Source organism: Podarcis gaigeae (assembly GCF_964106915.1).
Source record: "Podarcis gaigeae genome assembly, chromosome: 3".
NCBI classification, from domain to species: Eukaryota; Metazoa; Chordata; class Lepidosauria; order Squamata; family Lacertidae; genus Podarcis; species Podarcis gaigeae.
The window spans coordinates 42,845,657-42,867,807 of record NC_139680.1 but is presented as its reverse complement, the minus strand read 5'-3'; the positions used below and the strand labels follow the sequence as shown (position 1 = coordinate 42,867,807).

General features: G+C 38.9%; 1 protein-coding gene and 1 long non-coding RNA gene across 4 annotated transcripts in view; one reads left to right on the top strand and one right to left on the bottom strand.

Annotated features, from left to right (window-relative positions):
- Positions 1-22,151, bottom strand: part of LOC310840838 — a 387,462-nt gene that overhangs the window by 159,763 nt on the left and 205,548 nt on the right. Inside the window, exon 2 of the long non-coding RNA XR_014562192.1 lies at positions 373-506. This is a non-coding gene — a long non-coding RNA (uncharacterized lncRNA). The remainder of the gene's footprint in view (positions 1-372; positions 507-22,151) is intronic.
- Positions 1-22,151, top strand: part of RNGTT (RNA guanylyltransferase and 5'-phosphatase) — a 117,062-nt gene that overhangs the window by 5,429 nt on the left and 89,482 nt on the right. For all 3 annotated transcript variants that reach the window (XM_083730394.1, XM_083730395.1, XM_083730393.1), the window contains exons 5-8: positions 4,962-5,037; positions 9,584-9,836; positions 14,434-14,543; positions 15,262-15,363. In XM_083730394.1, coding sequence (XP_083586520.1) covers positions 4,962-5,037; positions 9,584-9,836; positions 14,434-14,543; positions 15,262-15,363 — 541 coding nt within the window. The remainder of the gene's footprint in view (positions 1-4,961; positions 5,038-9,583; positions 9,837-14,433; positions 14,544-15,261; positions 15,364-22,151) is intronic.

Sequence of the window (22,151 nt, the reverse complement as noted above, 5' to 3'; positions counted from 1 at the left end):
TCAAAAGTAGGGGGTCTATGGCTTGGTGTTGTGACCTGCAGAGCCGGAGGGCTCACAGACATTCAAATTTTGCAGAAGAACCAAGGAAGAAGCCTAAAACGCCAGAGTGATCAGTTCTAGTATTTTATTAAAGAGAAAGGAATAGACTTAGCAACAGCAACCGGCCACTTCCCCTTGCCCCATCTCAAAGTCTTCTGTGGGACTCCACACTCAAGCAAACGTACATACATTCTTTATGCAACAGAGTAGCATACATCACATGGAAATAGGTGGCTGATACCCCAAACATTACAGATGTTTCCTCTTTCTGGGCTCTGTGCCCAACCTCCCAAGCCCACAAATAAGAGTACAGTGGTACCTCGGGTTACAGACACTTCAGGTTACAGACACTTCAGGTTATAGACTCCACTAACCCAGAAATAGTACCTCGGGTTAAGAACTTTGCTTCAGGATGAGAACAGAAATCGCGCTGTGGCAGCGGGAGGCCCCATTATCTAAAGTGGTACCTTGGGTTAAGAACGGACCTCCAGAACAAATTCAGCTCTTAACCTGAGGTACCACTGTACTATATCCAGGCTGGCCAATTAGTGGATATCAAAGTGAGCTGTGTATGAGCTCAGTGCTACAGCTACTAACAATCAAGGATGGGGTCACCTTGACTACCTATATGGCATAAGCAGGGCTTTCGGAGCACTCCACCTTTGGTTCAACACCAAGTCTGCAGTACTTAGCTAATTGGGAACCACTGGCATAAAGCATAGGCTCATTTTTAACCCCCCACCCCAATTGCCAGTTTCAGAGGCGTGAGTAAAATTAATGAAATACATTATTTGTTACATAGTATTCCAAGTTCTTCACAGGAAAATGTAAGTGTATACAGTCTCAGTGGGTAGGGGCACAAACTGTAGGAGGGCACATTTCAACTGAGCATTAGGAGAAACATATCGACAACAAAATCAGTCCAGCAGTGGAACCGATTTCCTAGAGGTAGGAGCTTTAAGGGGAGGCTGAACAGCCATCTGTTGCAGATGCTCTAGTTCTGGCTTTCTGTACTGAGCAGGAGGTTGGATTAGACAGCTTACAAGTGCCCATCCACTTCTTTAAGTCTTTCCACTTGAGACAGCAGCACTGAATTGATCAGAAGTGGAAAGAGAATGTCCTTATCAGCTCTCAGTTGTGGCGTCTGTGGGTGGTATTCGGCTAAGTTTTACTCAGAGCAGGCCTATTGAAAATGCAGTCTAAGACAGTGGAGGTAGAACACAACACTTGTGGCTAGTAGCCTTGTCCTTAAACACCTTTTAAAAGCATCCAAATTGGTGGCTATCACTGTTCCTTGAGGGAGTAAATTCCACAATTTAACTATGCTTTGTTTGAAGAAGTACTTTCTTTTGTCTGTCCTGAAACATTAAGCATTTGGCTTCATTGAATGTTCCTGTGTTCTTAGTCTTATGCAAGAGGAAGAACAATTTTCTCTGCCCACTTTTCCCCACCCCATGCATGCTTTTCTACATCTTTGCCATGTCTCCTTTTACTTGCCATTCCTTGAACTATAAAGTCCCACCTGATGTAATCTTTCCTCACCCCCTTGATCATTTTGGCTGCCTTTGCAGCTCCACAATATGCTTTTTGTAGGTGAGGTGATTACAACTGTACGCAGTATTCCAAGTGTGGTTGTACCATAGATTTGTATAATGTCATTATGATATTAGCACCAAGGACCTTTGTGTTAAGGCACTCTAGAACTGCTGATTGTCAGATAAATTGGTACTGAGCAAGTGGACAGATAATCTGACCTGGTACAAGGCGGCCTTCTTGTGTTTAAATGATTAGTGGTTTCTTAATGATCTAAAATGGGGAGGTGGCATGTGTGTAGCCTCTGTGGCATGGTTCTGTTTTAAACACAGAACTGGGCTATAGTGTGTGTACATTTTCCTCTGTTAGAAGGAGAAGTTTGCTACCCAAATGCCTGTTTGTGGTAGTTGTTACTCTCCCCAGATGAGCAGACAAGTGATCCATTGCATAGTTCTATTATAGAGATTAAGTTGGGGTTGATAGGAGCATCATTTCTTGGAGGAAGAAAAGCAGTTTTCTTAGAAGCTTTCTGTTTGTTCAAAAGGGTGTGTTTGTTTGTTTTATTGGTGTATGTGCTTCTGTTAGTTATTGGTGTAGGTTGCTGTTAGTATATAACAAAACAAAACCCACAAAAAACAAATTCAGAAATATACAACAAGCATGTTTTTAAAATTACCCATAGAGCAAAGTACTTTATTGGGCTCATATCTATTATGTGTTCATGTTGGGATATTGCACTTATTTCTGCAGCACACAGTGGCTAAAACTGCACATTCAGTTATAGTGCAGAAAGGCCTTGATAAGCAATTTGCAGTGAAACTGGGTATTGTTACCTGGTTCTAAAACAGTTCATGACAGATACTTGTTTTAAATGTAATTTTCAGTGATGGGCTGTAAACTTTTGATGTTAGGATACAGGGAACATATAGTGCTTCACATTGTTTATTTTATGCTGCATAAATCAAGACATATTTTTGAGATGGTTCACAAGGCTGACATTAAGTTACATCTTGCCTTAATATTTTTACTTCTTTTTCTTGAATATTAGCATATTAAAAACTTCACATCTGGTAGGTTTTCTGCAAACATTGCTAAGGGAAAATAAGTGATGCTTCTGCAGGTAGAGTCAAGTATAATTGAGAAGTGCTGGAGAATTTTAAATATCATCATGATACTATTCCATTTGTTCTATGCATTAGGCCTTATTTTATTATACCCCGCCTTTTTCCCTGATGGACCAAAGCACCAACGGTGAAATAATTAAGTCTCTAAAAATGTTTTCAGCAGATGACCAAACATCATTATAGGTGCCTGTCTAATTTTAAAAGGAACATTGTTAAAAAGTACTTGCTGAAACCATCTAGTTCTTTCCTTCTGAGGTGAATTAATTAAACTAGTTGAGTTTTTGCTTGCCTTTATAGAGAGACTTGGTGGAAGTAGGGGAAACTGAAGAGCTGGATTAATGTATTTACATTAAAGGAAATACAGTTGGATAAGTAAATGTCAGACCATACGGGCCCTGAGTAATATGAAGCAAAAAACGGAAATAAGCCAGCAAATCTTTCACTTCTGAAATACTGAGAATTAAGTAGGAACTGTAAAGGACATAACTATTTGCTTTAATTAGTAATTGTCTTGAATAACAAAACCAATACAAACAAAGACATCTAAATCTGACACTTGTATTTTAATTTAGACTCAAGATTAAAAAAAACGAGCTGGTTATAATCAATAACTTTGTAGTTTTAATATATTTTTAAATTGGCCACTAGATGGAGATATTGCCACAGGAATAATATTCTTAAGCGGGTTTTGTATTAAAAAAACCATACTGCAGATACAATAACTTAAGTAATAAATCTAATACTTCAGGAATTTTCTTGTAGCTGATTGCTGATTGTTGGCCTTTGTTTTAATAACAAAGTGCAGTGTGGTCTTAAAATGCAAGCTATTGTTGAAGGTTCCCTAAAACATAGGGAGAGTCCTGTTGTATCAGACCAAGGGCTCCCCTCGTTCAGCATCTCATACCTATGTATGAGATGTGCCTATGAGAAGCCTTCAAATGGGACATGAAGCCTTTCTCCCAGTCACTGGTATTCAGAGGTGTATTGTCTCTGAACCATGAGGTTCTGTTTAACTTCTCATAGCTAGTATCTTTCAACCCCATCTGTACTCTATGACTTTTCCAGATGCCCACTTAAAGCCATCTAAGCCGGTGACTGACATTACATCTTGTGAATCCCATAAGATAATCATTTGTTGATTGAATATTTTACTTCTTTGCCTGCCCTGATACTCTAGGCAGTAACACTAAGTGAAGAATCTTTGTCTATTTGTTTGATAGCAAGTAAAGAGATGTGATCTCCCTTCCCCTCCCCACACCGCCAGGTTTTGGATCGCTAAATTCTTTATAGTCCTTTCTTTGGTTCCTACAAATATTTGTGTCAGAGAAATGGAATACTTGCACCTGTTAATCAGTACAGTAATTGATATTAAGCTGCTTCTGTGCAGGCTACTGATATGGATGAGTATTAGTAATGAGATTTTATCAGAATTCATGTTATAAGAATGGGAATCTTTTGATGGAGGTAATTCAAAGGAAGACAAAAAAACTGACATTCTGTAATATGCAAAAGCAGTCTTCCTTTTAGCTCAGGCACATTTATTTGCCTAATATTTTGAAACAGAAGAATAATGTTGGATTATGGAAAAACTGTGGTTAGAAATACTGCTTAAAATGTGTCCAGTTACAGATCATAGCATTACTGTGGGTGCTTGTGCTCTTTGTGGAACAGGGAGGAGAATGGCAAAGGACAAAGAAAGATGTAGCTGGATATAGCTGCTGTGGCCAGGGTAATTTGAGGAAGTTTGAGTAAAACAGTTTGGAAGACCTAATGGGTTGGAATTGGACACTGTGACCTTGGCAAGTGCCTTGTACCAAATGAGAGCAGAGTTCAAAGTTCTCTCTCTCACTTTTCCTGAAAAATGAAAGATCGACATCTTTGGTGGGAAGGAAAGAAAAGCATCTTCAAAATAATGTAGGGCCTGGTTCTTGCATCAAGGAAGCTCAAAGCCATCCTTCTTGGGAGAACTGCATTCAGGAGTAATAGGTTGCACTTCTGCCTTCAGCCCCTGGCTGAAAGTAGAACATAAAGAAATGAAATGCTTGTTTACTCATGGAAGCATTTATAGCCTACCTAATCTAGCTTCCGCTCTGATTTCTTCCAGCACAGAGTTGCTGTTCCAGATATGTGGCAGGGGGAGAGAAATGTAGCAGTCGACTGACCCCACCCTGAAGGGAGAACCTGTTTGAGGGCTGACTGTGTCAGAAAAGAAATATTGTTGCTTTAAAATAGTCTCTGTAACTGCAATTAATTTTTGTTTTTTAGGTGTTCATTGTACACATGGTTTCAATCGTACTGGTTTTCTTATCTGTGCCTTTCTGGTTGAGAAGTTGGACTGGAGGTAACTTTATACTTTTTTAAAATTTAAAAATGGATTGTCTGTAAACATTGCATTGTTTTATGGGTGGGCTGGTTGCTGTAATTTGTAGCTTAATCTATTATAGCACCCTTATCTTTTTAGTATACAAGTTTCAGGAATGCTGATGATAATATTAGATGATGTTTTCCAATATCTCTTTCATTAATGTGGCAAATGTGGAATAGTAGCTGATAGATTGTAGTATTGCCAGGGAGGAGTTAGTTGACTGCAACTTAAGAAGAAGGAAGTTTTTAATGTTTGAAGTTTTATTCTGTTTTAGTGTTCTGTTGGGAGCCGCCCAGAGTGTCTGGGGAAACCCAGCCAGATGGGCATGGTATAAATAATAAAATTATTATTATTATTATTACTTCTACTACTACTACCACCCTATCCACCCTCCCCCTGCCTCTGCCTTCAGGAAAATGTGTCTTGAAATTAGGAGCTGATATGATTACAAAGTCCCCGCTGATAATAACTTGGATGTTACAGGTTTTCTAAGTAAGTGTGAGATTTTGGCCCTTTTATGTCATAAAGCAATACCAGCAGATGCGAGAGTGCTGCTACTGGCATTCAGTAGGCACCTAGCAAGACTTCTGGAGGAATCCTTGTGAGCTGAGTGTGTGCAACTTTAACAACCAGTTTGATCTGGTTTGGTTACATGATAATGATACATGGCAATATTACCTACAATTTATGTGCATTTCAATCTAGTATTATGACTTCTGAGGCCGTTTTGCATCATAACAAGAACCATATTTTCCTTTTTTTATTTAATTGTTTAAGAATTATATTGATACCCCCCTTTTTTCTGCAATGAAATGCTCAAATCCAGGTGGATGGTTTTCAGAGCTGCTCCACTGTGCTCCCCTCCAGGAATGCAGGCAGCTGGGTTTTATGCTCCTTTTGCTGCTGCTCCTTTTGTGTTCCTCCTTGGCCCTCTTTCCAGTTGGATCAAAACACATACAAACAAGCTTTTTCTCACCCACAAAGGTGTAGTTCTAGCAGAAAGAAGAACTGTCTGGTGTCTACTGACAAACTGCCAGCCATATTAATTAAATTGGAAACAAACAATTCATTCTCTATCTCTTCCCCTTGCCTGAAGGTGAAAAACTGATACAATTGCCCCTTGAGGCAACAGGCAGTTTCAGGATTGCATCCAACACTTCTTTTTTGCTCATGCAGCAGACTGGGGGTTGGGAACCCTTTGGAGCAAATTTAGGGGGCACATGGGGAGAAGAGATGAAGGAATAGTGCCACTGTGTGTGTGTGTGTGCAGAATGCTGCTCACATGGTATTGGATACAACCCTTAGTTTTTAAACATTTTGATCCTGTAAACACCATTGCATCCTTTAGCTCCTCTTTGAATCGTGATCTTTCATATACACATCTTGTTGAATTGGATTGTATCTTCTTTTAAGATACTCTGTTCTATGGGCTTCTATGGGCTTCTATGGGCTTAAAGTTACCTAGTCTGCTGTTGATTTCCTTTGATGAAAAGTTTCAGTGGATTTTATGTATACCATGTTTCTAGTTTTAATTTTCTAGCTTTATCTTTTAGCCCTTGGGTATGTTTGTTTTGCAGCTGTGAAAAGATTCTTCTGTTTATCAGAAAATTGTTTTTCTGTGGCTGTCCTCATAAGTTGTCCTAGTATTATTTGTGCACTGACAGGTTTTTAAGGTGTCACATTAATAATAGTGCCTTTAAACCAGAAACATAAAAAAGCTTAACAATACCAGGTCTTTTGCACTTGGCAACAACATCCAGTCCTTCCCCCCTAAAAACATGCATACAAATACCTTTATTTTAACACAGGAGCTTTTAGCCCAAGGTCTTGCGGAAAAGAGAGGTCTTTCACTAGAATATTAAGAGCAGGAATAATTTCACTCGTCCAAAATCACGTAAATGTTCTCATGCATTTAATTTCTGAAAAGCATGTATGTATCCTTTCCATGCTTTTACAGGATACTTTACAGTTTACAAAGTCTCTGAATAGGGCATAAGTTTAACAAAGAATGTTGGTGTTTACAAACTTTGCCAACCAATCCAGTGACAGTAAACTTCATACGCCATCTGACTGTGCAATTGTTATTCCTAAATCGATTTGGCAAGTCTGCATACCACAATGTGTCACTTATTGAATGATTAGCGATAATGTATGTTACAGACTTTGCATTTTTGTATCTATCCTTGGAGCTGCGTGTTGGGAAATTCAGGGCAGATAAAAGAAAAGAGACTTCTTTACTCAGTGCATAGTTAAAACTGTGGAACTCTCTGCCACAGGAGGCAGTGATAGCTCCAAAGTGGGATGGCTTTAAAAAAGGATTAGACAAATTCATGGAGGAGAGGGCTATTAAAGGCTACTAGCCATGATGGCTGTGGTCTCCCTCCACTGTTGGAGGCAGCAATGCTTCTGAATACCAGTTACTGGAAACACAGGAGTGGGCACAAATCCTGCTTGCTGGTTTCCCATAGGCATCTGATCGGCCATTATGATAACAGGATGCTGGATTAGAGGGGCCATTGGCCTGATCCAGCAGGCTCCTCTTCTTCCTCTCTGTTACTTCATGAATCCTGAAGGTGGTTGTGACCCACTTCTTTTTGCCCATTGACTTTGTTGCCAAATGGCTTGCTCTGAAGTTTAAAAGGATGATGTTTGTCTTGACCCTTGCTGTGGGATTTTGTGTGTTGAAAGCATCTTCAAGCACATACTCTTTTTAGATGTAATAGATGCATGCAGTGGTGCTGTACCTTAAATAGCTAACAAGACAAATAAAATGGAAGCATTTAAATCAGGAGGTCGGATTATTTAAAATGGCTGTTTAAAATGAATTGGAATAAATTGATATGTTTACTCAGATGTAAATATATATAGAAATGTAAGTAATATATTTACAACCAGTTAATTACTGTTTTGTGAACTGCCTAGGTATTTTTTCTTGAAATGAAATGTGGTATATACTTTTAATCACAATACTGTATTAAATGTACTTTGAGAAACAATAACCAGAAAAATAGTTTAGCTTTTCTAAATAGTAAAGGTGAGCCAGATATTTCTGGAATAAGTGCTGACAAAAACCCAAACAACATTATTCCACCAGCAGGTTGATATTATCAGCAGCACATTGAGTTGTATTCCCAACTAAGTTATACTCTTTGAAATCTCTAGACATAAGTCAATACTAACTTAAATCCATTCATTTTATTGGGTCTACTCATTGTGTCTTTGCTGGATACAACTCATTATGGACGCACATTATCCCAGGAATATACTTTTGTGTGTTGTGTGTGTTTGAGGAAAGGTCTTAGCACATCATGTTAGATAGCTTTCCTCTGGCAAATAGTTAACTAGTAATTACACTTGTTCATCTTGCCAAAGGCAAACCATTGTGGGCTAATGCAGCAGATTTAAAATACAGTTTACTAAAAACGGGGAGCAGGGAGAGACTATTAGGAGAATTTCCTTAATGTGACAATTATATAGAGTGGATTCATTACCATTAGAAAAGTCCCCTTTGCTGCATTGTTCTTTAAAGCTAGCAGACATTATTTACTGGTGGAAAAATGTGTTCCTTGTAGAGTAGTCCATCCACATCATTCCTTCAGCATATGAAGTAGAAAAGCTGTAGATACATAGTGACTTCTGAAATGAGTTTTAGAGCTAGTTTATAGAAAGGTTGTCCAGATGGAGAACTCTCCAGTTAAACAGTGGGAGTCTACTTCAGACTCTCCTTTAGCAATCAGCTTGATCTCCCCCAAGGCAGTTTTACTCCATGAAAGTACCAGGCTGTTTCTTAATACATGATAGGGCTGCCAAATGCCTATTATTTGTCATTTCCTGCATTTGCAGGGGGAAAGTGCAGTATTGAGGAAAACTGGGTATTTTGCCTAAGATGCAGACGTTGAAAGTAGCTAGTATCCATTGTTCCTCTTGCCAGTTTTTTGCTCTCTTGGCGTATCAGTAAGATACTGAAAATATGCACTTTCGCCATGTGCTGTTCTATGGGGAATGTCCTCTGAATTGCCTTGATCTTCAGTGAATATATGTCTGTGGACTCTCATAGGCTCAGTAAGGTATTGCCAGGACCCCAGGGTTTGGCCACAAGAACTCCTGTTTCAGCATTACAATAACTTGTATGCCCTGTGGACCATAGAGGGTTCTGAGTTACAGTCCTGTAGGCTGTGGCTTGTCATAGGTTTGGAGACTTTCTGAATCTACCCTGCAGAAATGGGTGGGCAGCACCAAGCCTTGCTATGGCATTTCAGTCAGGCTTAGTTGGGAAGATTCCTTGCATTCTTTCTTCATTTTGCAGCGGGGATGTCATTTTGTCATCATAAGGAATGCACTCTTGTGTTTGAGGCTCTTTCTGGATACTTAATTATATGCTTACTCAACCTGAGCAGAATATTGATTAAATTTTATGGTGAACTATGGTGATACCTTGTTGGGGATCAGAATGATTGGGGTTGCAGAAACGAAGCATTTAACGTGCTGAAATAATTCCCTGACAATTTCTGCTTTGTTGCAGCATTGAAGCAGCTGTGGCTATTTTTGCCCAAGCCAGACCACCTGGTATTTATAAAGGTGATTATTTGAAAGAACTCTTCTGTCGATATGGCGATGGAGTGGAGGCGCCGACCCCTCCCCCTTTGCCAGAGTGGTGTTTTGATGAAGATGAAGAAGAGGATGAGGATGATAACTGCAAACCAAGAACCCCCGAATCAGAAGCTGGGTCATCGACTTCATTTTCAGGCAAAAGAAGAAAAGAACACTTAAAGCTGGTAATGTTGTCCCAAGAGAGCTTAGCTGTATTTGAAATTAGCTAAAACAAACTTACTCTCTTGTGCTGATCAGAGTCTGATACACTCCTTTGGAACTGCAGAGATTTAGGAACCTGTTTTTGTGTTATTTGCTATACTAGGACAACAGAGTTGCTCCTGAAATGTAAAAAGTAGAAGACTCTGCACAGAGTGCAAACAGAATGGGCCGGGAAAATGGACAAACAAGATGTTTGCGTTGCAGACACCAATGTTTTGGATTTAGCCACACATTCCTCTTTTAGGCAACTTCTAAAATGCATGGGGGTGGGGGTGGGATGAGTTCTAATGTTGACAGAAGGAAAGTTAAGTACCTCTGGGCGCACGCAAGACTTTCAGATCCCAGCGTGTCAGGGGTCGGGAGGAGTGAAGGCAGCAAGTGTGATAAAATTCTGGAAAGCAGGCAAAAGGGCTTTGAAATTGTTCCTTTTCTGCTTTGGTTGGTAGTCCTGTGTTTCCATCCTACTGTTCAATGCTTTCTTATCACTTCCTTTTCACCAACCACCAGAATTTCATTCAAAAGGCCCTGAATTCCATAATAAACCAATATAAACATTGATAGCTATTTCTATCTAGTATCCTATGCAATTTCCTTAGGGTAGAAGTAGTTGCTTAATTTTGAAATGCTCTGGAATCTAAATTTTTTGCTACAGGATGAGCACTCTATTTTTGTGTTGGATAACTCTGGGGTGTAAGGGAAGAATATTTCCAGTACAAGGAACCTGGATACAGAAGATGATGGAAACCCTTTTTGTTTTCTAAATTCGGGGTATAAAAGTTTAGAATTGTGTTTCTCTAGGGAGTTAGAGTCATGTAAATTCATAACATAATTCGTAACTTAATGGCTTTTCTGTGAATAGTTTTTCTTTCAATGAGTAGAGCCGTGGGACTTTTAATTAGTGGATGGAAATTCACAACTGTGATGCTTTTCAGCTAGCCGCGAAATTGAAATTCTGAATGCTTAAATTAGTAAACAGATTGTATGTAACCTTATCTATTTTAGTTGACATGGCAAGCAGTTATGTGAACTTTTAAAAATAGATTTCTGTGACTATTGGTTTAGCTAAACACAAACTTTGCATGATGTGATTGCAGCAAATGGACTGTGTTTTGGTATTTGATTGGATAGGGTTTCACATTCTATATATTTTATCTGCTTGTTTTGCCATTCTTGGCATATTTGAAAATAATAGTGAGGTTTATAATCTTAAACATCTGATTTTTGGCCAGCTGGTGAAGCAGCAGGTACAGATGATGTTGAGGACTGTGTTCCTCTTACCTCCATTGCTGCTTTCCTTTTCCTTACTGCAGGGCCATTGGTTCTGAATGGCTACTAAGAGGTGGGGCTTAGCAGTGGTTCATACTCAGCGGAAGGAGTTTTTAAACACCCAGAATTTTGAAAGTGATGCTATACTACAGATGTGTGCATTAATTTTTTTTTTAATTACACGTTTCTCTGGCATAGGGCAAACCTCCATAAGCATAACTAGAATGGTTGCGGCAATGGTAGTTTCCCTCCGTTATCCCTTCTTCAGGAAAGTGTGATCTGCCATGAACGCATTAGGCTGCATCCTCTTTTATTCAAACTAAATTCTCATCTGTTAATTCAAAACCACAGTAGAGAAAGAGATGCAGCTCCATGACTGTCCCTCGTTTTATCACCTAGTAATTTGAAAAAAACCATAAAGCTAAATTGTGCGAATAAGCATATTAATAATTGAAGCAGAATTCAAAGATGAAGCGATTCGAGGGAGTAGAATAGTTTGGTTAATATGCATATTCATATAATTGAGTTTTACAGCTTTGGATGCACTCTCTTTGTCAAGGAGTGTAGGGAAGAAGAATTCTATTGAAAGCTTTAGCTTTGCCAGTAGCTGAATAGAGGAGGAGGCAGCACTGTATCTGACTGAACTATAGGAAGGCAGAACTATGAGGAGAAGAGCTTGTCAGGTATCCTTTAGCATTTTGGTTGCTGAGGTCGCCAAAAAGCTACCATTAGCCAAATGTAAGAGTGGGGAACCTTTTTCTTGCTAAGGGGCCACATTCCCGCGGGTGTAATGTTTTTGGCACTGCATGCCAGTGGTGGGCAGAGCCACGGTTGGCAGTGGGCAAGGCCAGAGCCATTCTGTTTGTCTGTTCACACACATATACCTCTCATTTGACACACACACACACACACACACACACACACACACACACACACAGAGTTTATCCTTATGTCCTTTCACAGACACTTATCCAATCCAAACACCCACCCCCCGCTTAATTGAAAGCAGGCAGGTGACTGGGAGAACAACAGAGCCATCTCTCGGAAAATGACAAACAGCCGAGAAGAAGGCGGCTGGCCAGTTGGAAATGTGCTATGGGCCGCATTTAAAATTTGCCAGGCACATTTTACACCTGGCTACTGGCCACTTAGGACCAAGTGAAGATGCCTGGGTGCCAGGATAGCACCTGATATCTCCGCTATCTGGAGGTGCATGCCTTGAGATCATTGGACCTTGCCTGTTTTCATGCACTAGCAACACATTCTGTAGAAATCTGTCAGTTATATTTTACCTGCACAATCAGAATGAATTTCAGGAACCAAAAAGTCATATTGAAAAACATGACTTTCAAGCCGTCTGGCCCCCAAATGTCAACTGTTTTGGTGACTGTAACCCTGGGTTAAGGAGCCATTTGGCGCCTAACTTATGTATCTGAGTTTCTAAGACTGGCAATGGGTCAGGTTTGACCCAAAGTAAGGAGGAGGTTCAATAGTTCCCCACACATAGCCTAAAGATTAAGGGCTGTCTAAACAAATTAATAGTCTGATAAATTTTGAACTTCACAAGATGTACAGAGAAAATATTTATTGGAAACATTCCAGGATGTAATACCTTGCATATCATTTCCTGTATCTAGCAGCCAGCTGCTGGGAAGCTTTTCCATTGCTTTCCTAGACTTTCAGCACTGTTGGGTTGGTCAGTTCTCAAGAGTTGTTAATACATGATAACGAAACAGTAGCAGCTTCACTGGCTGATGTTTGAATTCTGTAAGGGCAAAATAGTTGAATTCTGATTGTAAAACACACTTCTGTGTGCTAGTTGATAACAGACAAATTAGGCTTAGAATACTTTTTTCGCAGTTCAATCCCTATGAAAGCAAAAACTGAGAAGCATGTTTGTCTAATGTGAAATCTTGTGTGTTTTGAAGCTTAACTGTGCATAGCGTAGCTGAGCTTGCAGATGTAGAGATAAGAGAAGATAGCGTGGCTTTTGGAGTGTGCAAAATATGGGTATCTTTGGTTGAAAAGGTCTTTTCCTGTTCTGAACTTCCTTTGTACAAACAGCTTTATAAGATAGGCATGGCAGAATAAACAGTATACATTTGTTCAGAAAGGTCACATGAAGCATGATGTGGTTTCTGAGCAGCGTCAGAAAGAAAATCAATTTTAGCTATCGCCCGGGTCCTGTGCTTGCTTTCCCGGTATGGATTTATTGTGCTTTTTTTTTTTTTTAGGAGATGCAGGACAGGTGAAAGCCTTGCAGATAGGTGCTTGTGAGGTGCTCCAGCCCACTCACAATGGTACACTTGGTCATGCCCTGCTTGGATCAGGGACAGCTGGGTTCATATGATCTGCACAGCCATGGAGCTCAGTGGGTGACCTTGAGTAAATTGCTGTTGGGCTACAGCGGTGGTGTTTCGTGAAAAAAACACCAAGGTGACCCTATGTTACACCTTGAGCTGCCTTGAGGAAGGGCACAGTAAAAATGACACACACACACGGCACTGCTTCAGGGGAACCTAGTCAGTTTGTTATCCTTGTTAAACAGAGCATAATATGAAGATATATTGATTTTGCTATTAATCAGTTGGCACATTTAAATCAATTATGCAATATCTACATCCAGAAGTTACCGTATTTTTCCGTGTATAACACACACCCAGGTATAAGACACCCCCTATTTTGGGGGACAAAATTAACTCACCCGCCTGACCAACACTTCCTATTGCACGTGACAAAGAAGCTACCAGTTGTCTCACTGCTTGCAGACGGCAGCTGCAAATCACCCTCCATATTGCCGCAGCAGCGGCTAGTCGACAAAAAACCTTGCCGCAGCAATGAATCACCTGCACTACTGTCGCTGAAAGTCTCCTGCTCACGGCAGCAACCAATCCCTAGTCCCAACTCAACACTATCCATGTATAAGACAACCTCAATTTTAAAACATTATTTTAATGTAAAAAGCCCCTCGTCTTATACATGGAAAACTATGGTACTTGGGAATGTTTGGTAGAGATCAGAGGTTGAATCTAAGACAAACTTAGAGCAGACACATTGAAAACAATGGATGTGACTAGCTTTAGATTACATCATCCATGTAAAATTTAAAATTGCATCAGCAGAAATGTGGTGCTGGACAAAAAATAGCAGTGTACGGTAATCTAATTTCTTAAATCTTACTTCAAATGTGAATTTGATCCCACTTAATGCTGAAATCTGGATAACCATATCATCAGATTTTCAGGCTGTTGTTTGTTGTATTCTAACTGTTTTGTTCTGTGTGTTTATTTTTAGGGTGCTGTGTTCTTGGAAGGAATATCAGTTAAGCATGTAACCCAAGTAACAACTCAACCAAAGTTAGGAGAGATACAACGCAAATGCCAGCAGTTTTGTGGCTGGAAAGGGTATGGAAACACATATTTGGAAAAAATAAATAAATAGTTTGTATACTGTAAACCAGAAATAGGTATGTTTGCCATACCTCTAACAATACTAGGTTTCTTAAAAATATAAAAGTGAAATATTTCAGTAAATGGCATCTTTAGATAATTGTTACCTCCTTTTTGAAGTGCTTAATTAAAAGATGCTGATTGCAAGATATGGAAGTAGAAATCTTCATCTAAACTTTTACTGAATTGAAATGGTATCAGAAGTTGCATGCAAAAAACTACCACAGATACTAATTGGGAACCACTGTTTTAGGGTGATAGTCATACTCAGAGTAGAACCATTGAAATCAATGGACTGGTGGGTGTACACTGAATTTTAGTTAGTTGGGTATCACCTTTTGAGCATATACCAATTTTACTACCTCATTAATATTTTTGAATTTGCTTCAGAAACTCACAAGACCCTTTCAAAAGCTGTTGTCCCAGATGGGGGAGCCCAGTATCCAATTGCTCTGAAAGATTTAATGGGTGGATATTAGCTACAGCTAGTATACTAAAATCCTAAAGCAGCCATTTTGGCCACAAGACGGAAACATTTTGCAAGCACTTCCATCTTCTAAAAAAAGTGATTCCTGTTTGAAAGCCACTATTGCAGGAAAGCTGATTGCCAAGAAAGGCTGATTGTAGAGTGATGCTGCAAGATATTAATAAGGATTCTTTCCCCAAACTTTAGAACTGGATTCCCTGGGGCACAACCTGTTTCTATGGATGAGCAAAATATTAAACTCTTAGAGCAGAAGCCATACAAAGTAAGCTGGAAAGCAGATGGAACTCGGTAAGTTGAAATTTCTTTATAAATTAGTGTTCCAAATACAAATTATGAATTGTTCTGACATGCCACCTTTTTGATATGTGTGATGCATGTCCTTGTGTGTGATTTTTTTTAAAAATGGAGTGTGCTTTTTTTGCTGCACAGCCTTACATCTTAGTGAATTAGAAAGCATTGTTAATAATTGTTACTGCTGCTAAAACTTCATTAGGATGACTTTCAGCTTGCTCATTCTGCAGGAGACCCAACCCAACTGATCTTCCCACAGTTTTAATTTATTGTTTTAACTGATTTTGCAATGCTTTGCAGTATACATATCCATCATACATATTATGTAATACCACTCATAGTACAAAAGAGTTTATAACTGATTGAACAAACGCCTACCAAATGAGAAGCAGAAAGAAATATTAGCAAACTTGTAATTAAAAAAAGCTATTTTAATTTATATGCTTTGGCTTTTGTTGGGATTCTTTAATGGTACTTATAGTTTATGCAAGGAGACAGTATGCTGTTTGCTTAGACTTGCTTATACAGTGTGAGTCTTTTAAAAGAGGCTCCATGGAACATGTGTGTACTCTGTATCCACGGGGCCTCTTTTAAAGGACTCACCCTGTACATTAAAAAGATTTTTGCATAGCTCCCCGCCCCCAGCTCTCATCTCTATTCTTGTGCTGACCTTGGGTGTTAACTACTTAAATCTTTACAATACTGTAATGAATTATGTGTTTCTTCCGCTCTCCTGCTGTGTTATGCTGAGGAAGACGTGGTCTTCTTCAAAACTCTGTTGCCTTGTTTTTACCTGCTGCATTTGCCATATGTCCCTGTCGTTTGTTATTGCCTACTCTGTATACCCAAAGTTTGCTCTTTCAGACAGTCAGCATTGCCTCCTAGGCTGGGTTTCCTTTGACTTTGGGTACAATCTAATGTACAATTTTTCTATTAGAAAGGTTAAGAAATATATGTACGTACGCTAGTTTATTTGAGAGTTTCTAGAGTATGACAATACATAGACATGCAACAGCACAACAAGTGTGCTCTCTTTTTTTGCCACTCTTAAGCCACAAATAGACTCGCTGGACCACCTGGTAGTCATGTGAGCTTTCTCTGAATTTGTTCTTAGTAAATAATGATTTTTAACTAGATCTTGTTGGCTGGAACAAAAAAAATTCCTTCCAGTAGCACCTTAAAGACCAACTAAGTCAGTTCTTGGTATGAGCTTTCGTGTGCATGCACACTTCTTCAGATACACATGCATGCACACGAAAGCTCATACCAAGAACTGACTTAGTTGGTCTTTAAGGTGCTACTGGAAGGAATTTTTTTTTGTTTTGACTATGGCAGACCAACACGGCTACCTATCTGTTGTTGGCTGGAGTTGTTGGTTATTGGGTGATAGTTAAGTCACCTTTGGTTACTGTGCGCTCCTACCAAGACTTTCATCCATGTTCCTAAAAACTAGAAGCTTTGCATATGCTGGGTGATGGGGGAAAACTGAGACTGCATTTTCTGACAAGGTGAATTGATTGCTGCCATGCAGACTTCCTGTTTACCACTGAATATGGTTATTGGCACACAATATTTTTGGTAGTCTTAAAGACCACATACATCATTGTGGTTTTTAAGACTGCCAAAAACAAAGGACCAGTTTTTTTTTTTGCCAGCTCATGTTAATGCCACTTACTAGCATAGTCAGAGAAGAACCAAGTACACCAGGACTTAAAGATTCTATACTTTTGTATTCACAACGACACTAGAAAACAGTGCACACCACCCATCTCCCCATTATTCCTCATGGTAATATGGAGAACTGGAAAGTGAAATGCAATAGCACACATTGACATCCTGCATTATTTTTTGGCATGTAATATCTACTCATGGCTAGCTCCTGGAGTTAATACGTATTGTCTTCTCTGTTACTGGGAAAAACTTACCTGGCTTTGATGATCAGCTTTCATTTCTGCTACACCTGTCTCAAAACACCATGCACAACTTTTCACCTTGAGCAAAGATGCTAAACTGTGGAATCCCTTCTTAATAATTCTATAAGCTGTGTGTCTGCTTTGTTTACACATTTCTAATAATGATGATGATGATGATGACAAAAAGACCAGCACACCAAAGCACACACAGAATAGTACTTTGACTTACAGATCTGTTTCCTTCCCTACTGGGTTTGAAGATTTGCAGTAGTAGTCACAAACGTTAATCTAGAAACATCGTCCTGAAATCCAAATAAGATTAAGGGTGGTACACAAATGTTTAAAATTAATAAATAAATATCAGGGATGTGGGACTTGTGGTTTCACACATACTGGAAATCTTTGAGTTGGAGAAGGCAATTCCTTTATAACTATGAATATATTCATTCTTGCAGAATACAGGCTGCACTTAACAAAAATATACAAACATGCTTTAATCACACTGTGCTTACATATTTATGTTTAATTCATCTGCGTATATCCTCTTGTTTTCTGGCACGGAGCTCAGGGGAAAAGAACTTACTCTGATACAATTTCAATGTCTGAACAATTTAGGTTTTAAAACTTTGCCTCTAAACGTTCCATGAAATGAATTGTATAATGAATTTACTGAAATAGATTTTTATTAAGCTGCTGCTGTCTCTGAAATGTTTTTATGCTAATATATTCATGAGAAAGAGATCTAAAAGGCAAACTAATTTTTTTCTATTACACAAATTATTCTTGTGGTCCTGATATGGGGTATAATATTATAGGTTAGGAGTAGCTAAGGGAAGTATGGTTTTACAAATGTACCCAATTTGGAAGGATGAGGTTATTGAAATTGAAATTGTATGAATAAGATAATTATCACAATATGGTGAGGCGGGTTCTATACTTGCTGCTGCGATTGGCTTTTGTAATGAAAAGTATAATTAGGCCAGGTGGTTAATGGTTCGCTTCAATCCCTAGATACGTATCTCATTAATAATGTTTGTAGCAGATGTTTGTTCTAATGAGTGGAGGTGAATGCTCAGGCTGGAATAGTGTGGGGAGGGAATGAGACACGCATCTTTGGGAGACTCAAACAACTACTGAGAATATTACAAAAGGGTTTGGGTTGTTTATGAAATAGATAGCAATAGTGAAAAAGGCAGTTCTAAATTTTATGATTAGAAAATTTGTTAGCCAATAAAAACTGTTAACTGATGTTTTTTTTTTAGGCAAATGCGATAATTTTGTTTTTGAGATAACACATGTAATTTTTTGAACTGATTCTGAGAGATAGACAGATGAGTATTCTTTAGGTTGAGGGAATTGTTTTCAATAAAACATTCAATATAAACTGTTATGGGAAATGGCTATTATATTCTAATAACCAGTGCATGGTAGCTGCCATGTAAAAAAACAGCATTATTCAAAAATTGTTCTGAATGTGACTAGGCAACCTCAGTCTGTCTTTCCTTACAGCCACAGTTTGAAACCAATTGTTTAAATCAAATCTTTGTAACTTTTGTGTATTCATTTTGTATATAAACACTTAAATAGGAAATCACATTGCTTGCACAGTTTTGCCAAACAAATAGAATTTTCATACATTAGTAAACTCAGTGAATAAGGTAGTATTTGTTTCTTGGAATAAAATGAATACTGGAGCATGTTAGGTAAGAGAAGTCTTTTCTTATCCATGCTGTTGATGAAATTTGGTTTCTGTAGATTCATATTGAAACTGCATCCCTGAGGGTGCAGTGCTTCTGTGTGGCTTGGAAGGTAACTGGTTATAATATTTTAACGAAGGTGGTGATTGCAAGGTAGCACAAAGCAGATTGGTAATAGGGTATGGCAGATCAGGCAGAACTGTAGAAATACCAGGCAGTTCCTATTTCTGGCATCCCTGACAATACTGCCTGTGCATGTTAGACTGTGTGTGTGTGTGTGTGTGTGTGTGTGTTTTTTTTTTTAGTAATAAATCCCCTAAAAATCCCCTTTAAAATCTTAAGTCCCTTACAGAGAAGGAAAGATAAGGCAAACTCACATTCTTACGGACACAATACAAAACTTGGAAAGGCATGGGGAGGAAAGAGGAAAGCAAGCAGATTTAAGCAAGACTTCTTGAGATTATGCAATCCGAGTGGTATCATCTGATCTGAACCAGTGAGCTTCCCTGCTTTTAAGTACACTTACAGGACTCTTTGACATAACTGGCACTAGATAGCTAACCAGTGGATGTGTTGGCTTAAGACCACACAAAGACAACTGGGGAGGCTTCTAATTTTTCCTTGCTTTCACATTAGAGTAAGCAGGTTCATTTTGGAACTAAAATGATCCTGACTTTTCTTGGCTTTGAAACAGTTTCTTATTCAGATTTTTTTTAATGTATTCTACTGCCCCTATATAGTTTAAATGTGCTGTTTACTCAGGCATACCTTCCAGGGACCCATGCCAAAAGTGGACAGGGTCAAGATTTTGATTTTCATCAAAATGAAATGATAATTAATAATGAGTATACTAAAATTGTGGTATGGAAGGCAATCTCCCTCCTCCCACCACCAGTATTTAGATGTGACTAGTTTTATACGTTCGGAAGTTGTTTTTAAATTGCTTGAGTTGTGGCATTAGCAAGACTATGCAGCTCACCATGATTAAATGATACTTTTTAAATGTACGAATCATCAGAAATCAAACCCCCTCACACTTTTAGATGGGACTGACAGTCATAAGAAATCCTACGCAGCTCACCAAGATTTAATGATTATTATTATTTAAGTGACATTGGTGAAGATGCTTAAATTTATCTCCAATTTATTAAGTCGCTTTCAGGTTCTGACTAGGAACTTTGGAAGCAAGAGGTGGGCAGAGCACCGATTCTGATGGTGTCCAAACCCTCCATAAAACAACTCTCATCTCTAGTGAAGGTTTCCAAGAGCAATGGAAGTTGTTGACCAGAAAAGGCAGAAAACCCAAGTGGCACAGAACACTTGATGAGTGGTTGTTTTGTGTTTCTCTTTTCTTCTGTCACTACTGAAAGCTCTCACCATCATCAGGCCTTGGAGTGCTTGACCAATGCTCAGGAAACATTGGACACTTCCAAAGCTTGTGGATCTCCTCTGATGTTGCTTGTTATATCCAGTGCTTCCTGATCTCTTCCAGTTTGTTTATTTATTATTCTGTTTATGAATTGCTTCCCATAAAATATATTAAAACTGATTGAGCTTTCAGTGCCCTGCCTACTTTCAGGCCAACAAATATTGGACAAGCATTGGAGGAAATCAAGAAGCATCTCTGATGTATGTTTAGTGCTGTTTGAAGACACATTCCCGGGCCTGTTTGAACACCATCAAAAAAAAGACAGTGGAGGTCCCTGAGGAGGGCCAGAACTTGAGGACTGATGGGACAGTCCAAAAAGTTTCATAGGTTTGATCCAAATTCTTTGCCTCTGGCTTAAATGTACATATCTGATGGGTTTTGGAGATCTTTGGGGTGGTGGTGGGGAGGAACCAAGCTTTTAGATCACTTGAATAGATGTTTCAGTTGCAAAAGTTAGTTTTGTTAAAGTCTGTTCATAATTATGTAGTGCTTATTACATTTAGTACTTAAAACAAACCAATGCTTTCTTTTTCCCTGGAGGTCTTTATTCCCATAACTGAAGGAGAAAGGAAGTTTGAAGTTTGGATTGCATTTATTCATAGCCTTTATTTTATGTACTGCATTTCATGTAAGCTGCCCAGATGGTTACTGCTGATTCCAAGTTCATTTGAGTATCCTGCTGTGGAGTAAATGCTTAGTTATAAAGAACAAACATTTACTAAAAAATAATCATTCTTGATTTTGTCCCACATGAAGTGGTAAATACTTTTTGGAATTGGATGGAATTGAATTATTACCTTTTTATGGATTGTTGTAAGAGTTCCTTGAGGCTTATGAGCAGCACTGTTAATCAGCCAGTCTGAAAATGGAATAACCAATACAATAATGTGCTGTACATGCTCATTCGATTATTTACAAAGATACAGTACATCAAAATGCTAATTATCTTGTTTGTGTTGTGAATAATAATCTTGTAGTCCTTTTGTCGTAGAGTATTCTAATTAGATCAAAATAAATGGGATTCTTGTTTGTACGCAATGTTCAAGTTGCATAAGTGTAGGCGACTATTTAATTTCATATTGTAGAACATTGAGAAAGGGATACTAAGCTTAGTATTCAAGAACCATCCAACCCTTAAGTGGAAAAAAAGCCAAGTGAAAGCCATCCTCCTAGATCAGTGCTTCGCAAACTTGGGTCTCCAGCTGTTTTTGGACTACAGCTCCCATAATTCCTAAGCTAGCAAGACAAGTGCTCAGGGAAGATGGGAATTGTACTCTAAAAACAGCTGGCGACCCAAGTTTGGGAAACAATGTCCTCAACTAAGAAACATAAAAGTACCGCAATGTTTATGGGTATGTTTATGGAGAGCCTGTGTGGGGCAGTGGTTAAGAGCAGTAGACTCCCCTGGGTTCGCTTCCCTGCTCCTCCACATGCAGCTGCTGGGTGACCTTGGGCTAGTCACACTTCTGTGAAGTCTCTCAGCCTCACTCACCTCACAGAGTGTTTGTTGTAGGGGAGGAAGGGAAAGGAGATTGTTAGCCGCTTTGAGACTCCTTAGGGTAGTGATAAAGCGGGATATCAAATCCAAACTCTTCTATGTACCATAGCTTGTGATTTTGGGGGAATTAGCTCCCTTTACTACCTGGGGGCCATCAGGTACATCATCATCAAATTTATATATTGCCCTTCATCTGAAAATCACAGGGTGGTTCAGAACATAAAAAAGCAAAATTAGAACACAAAATA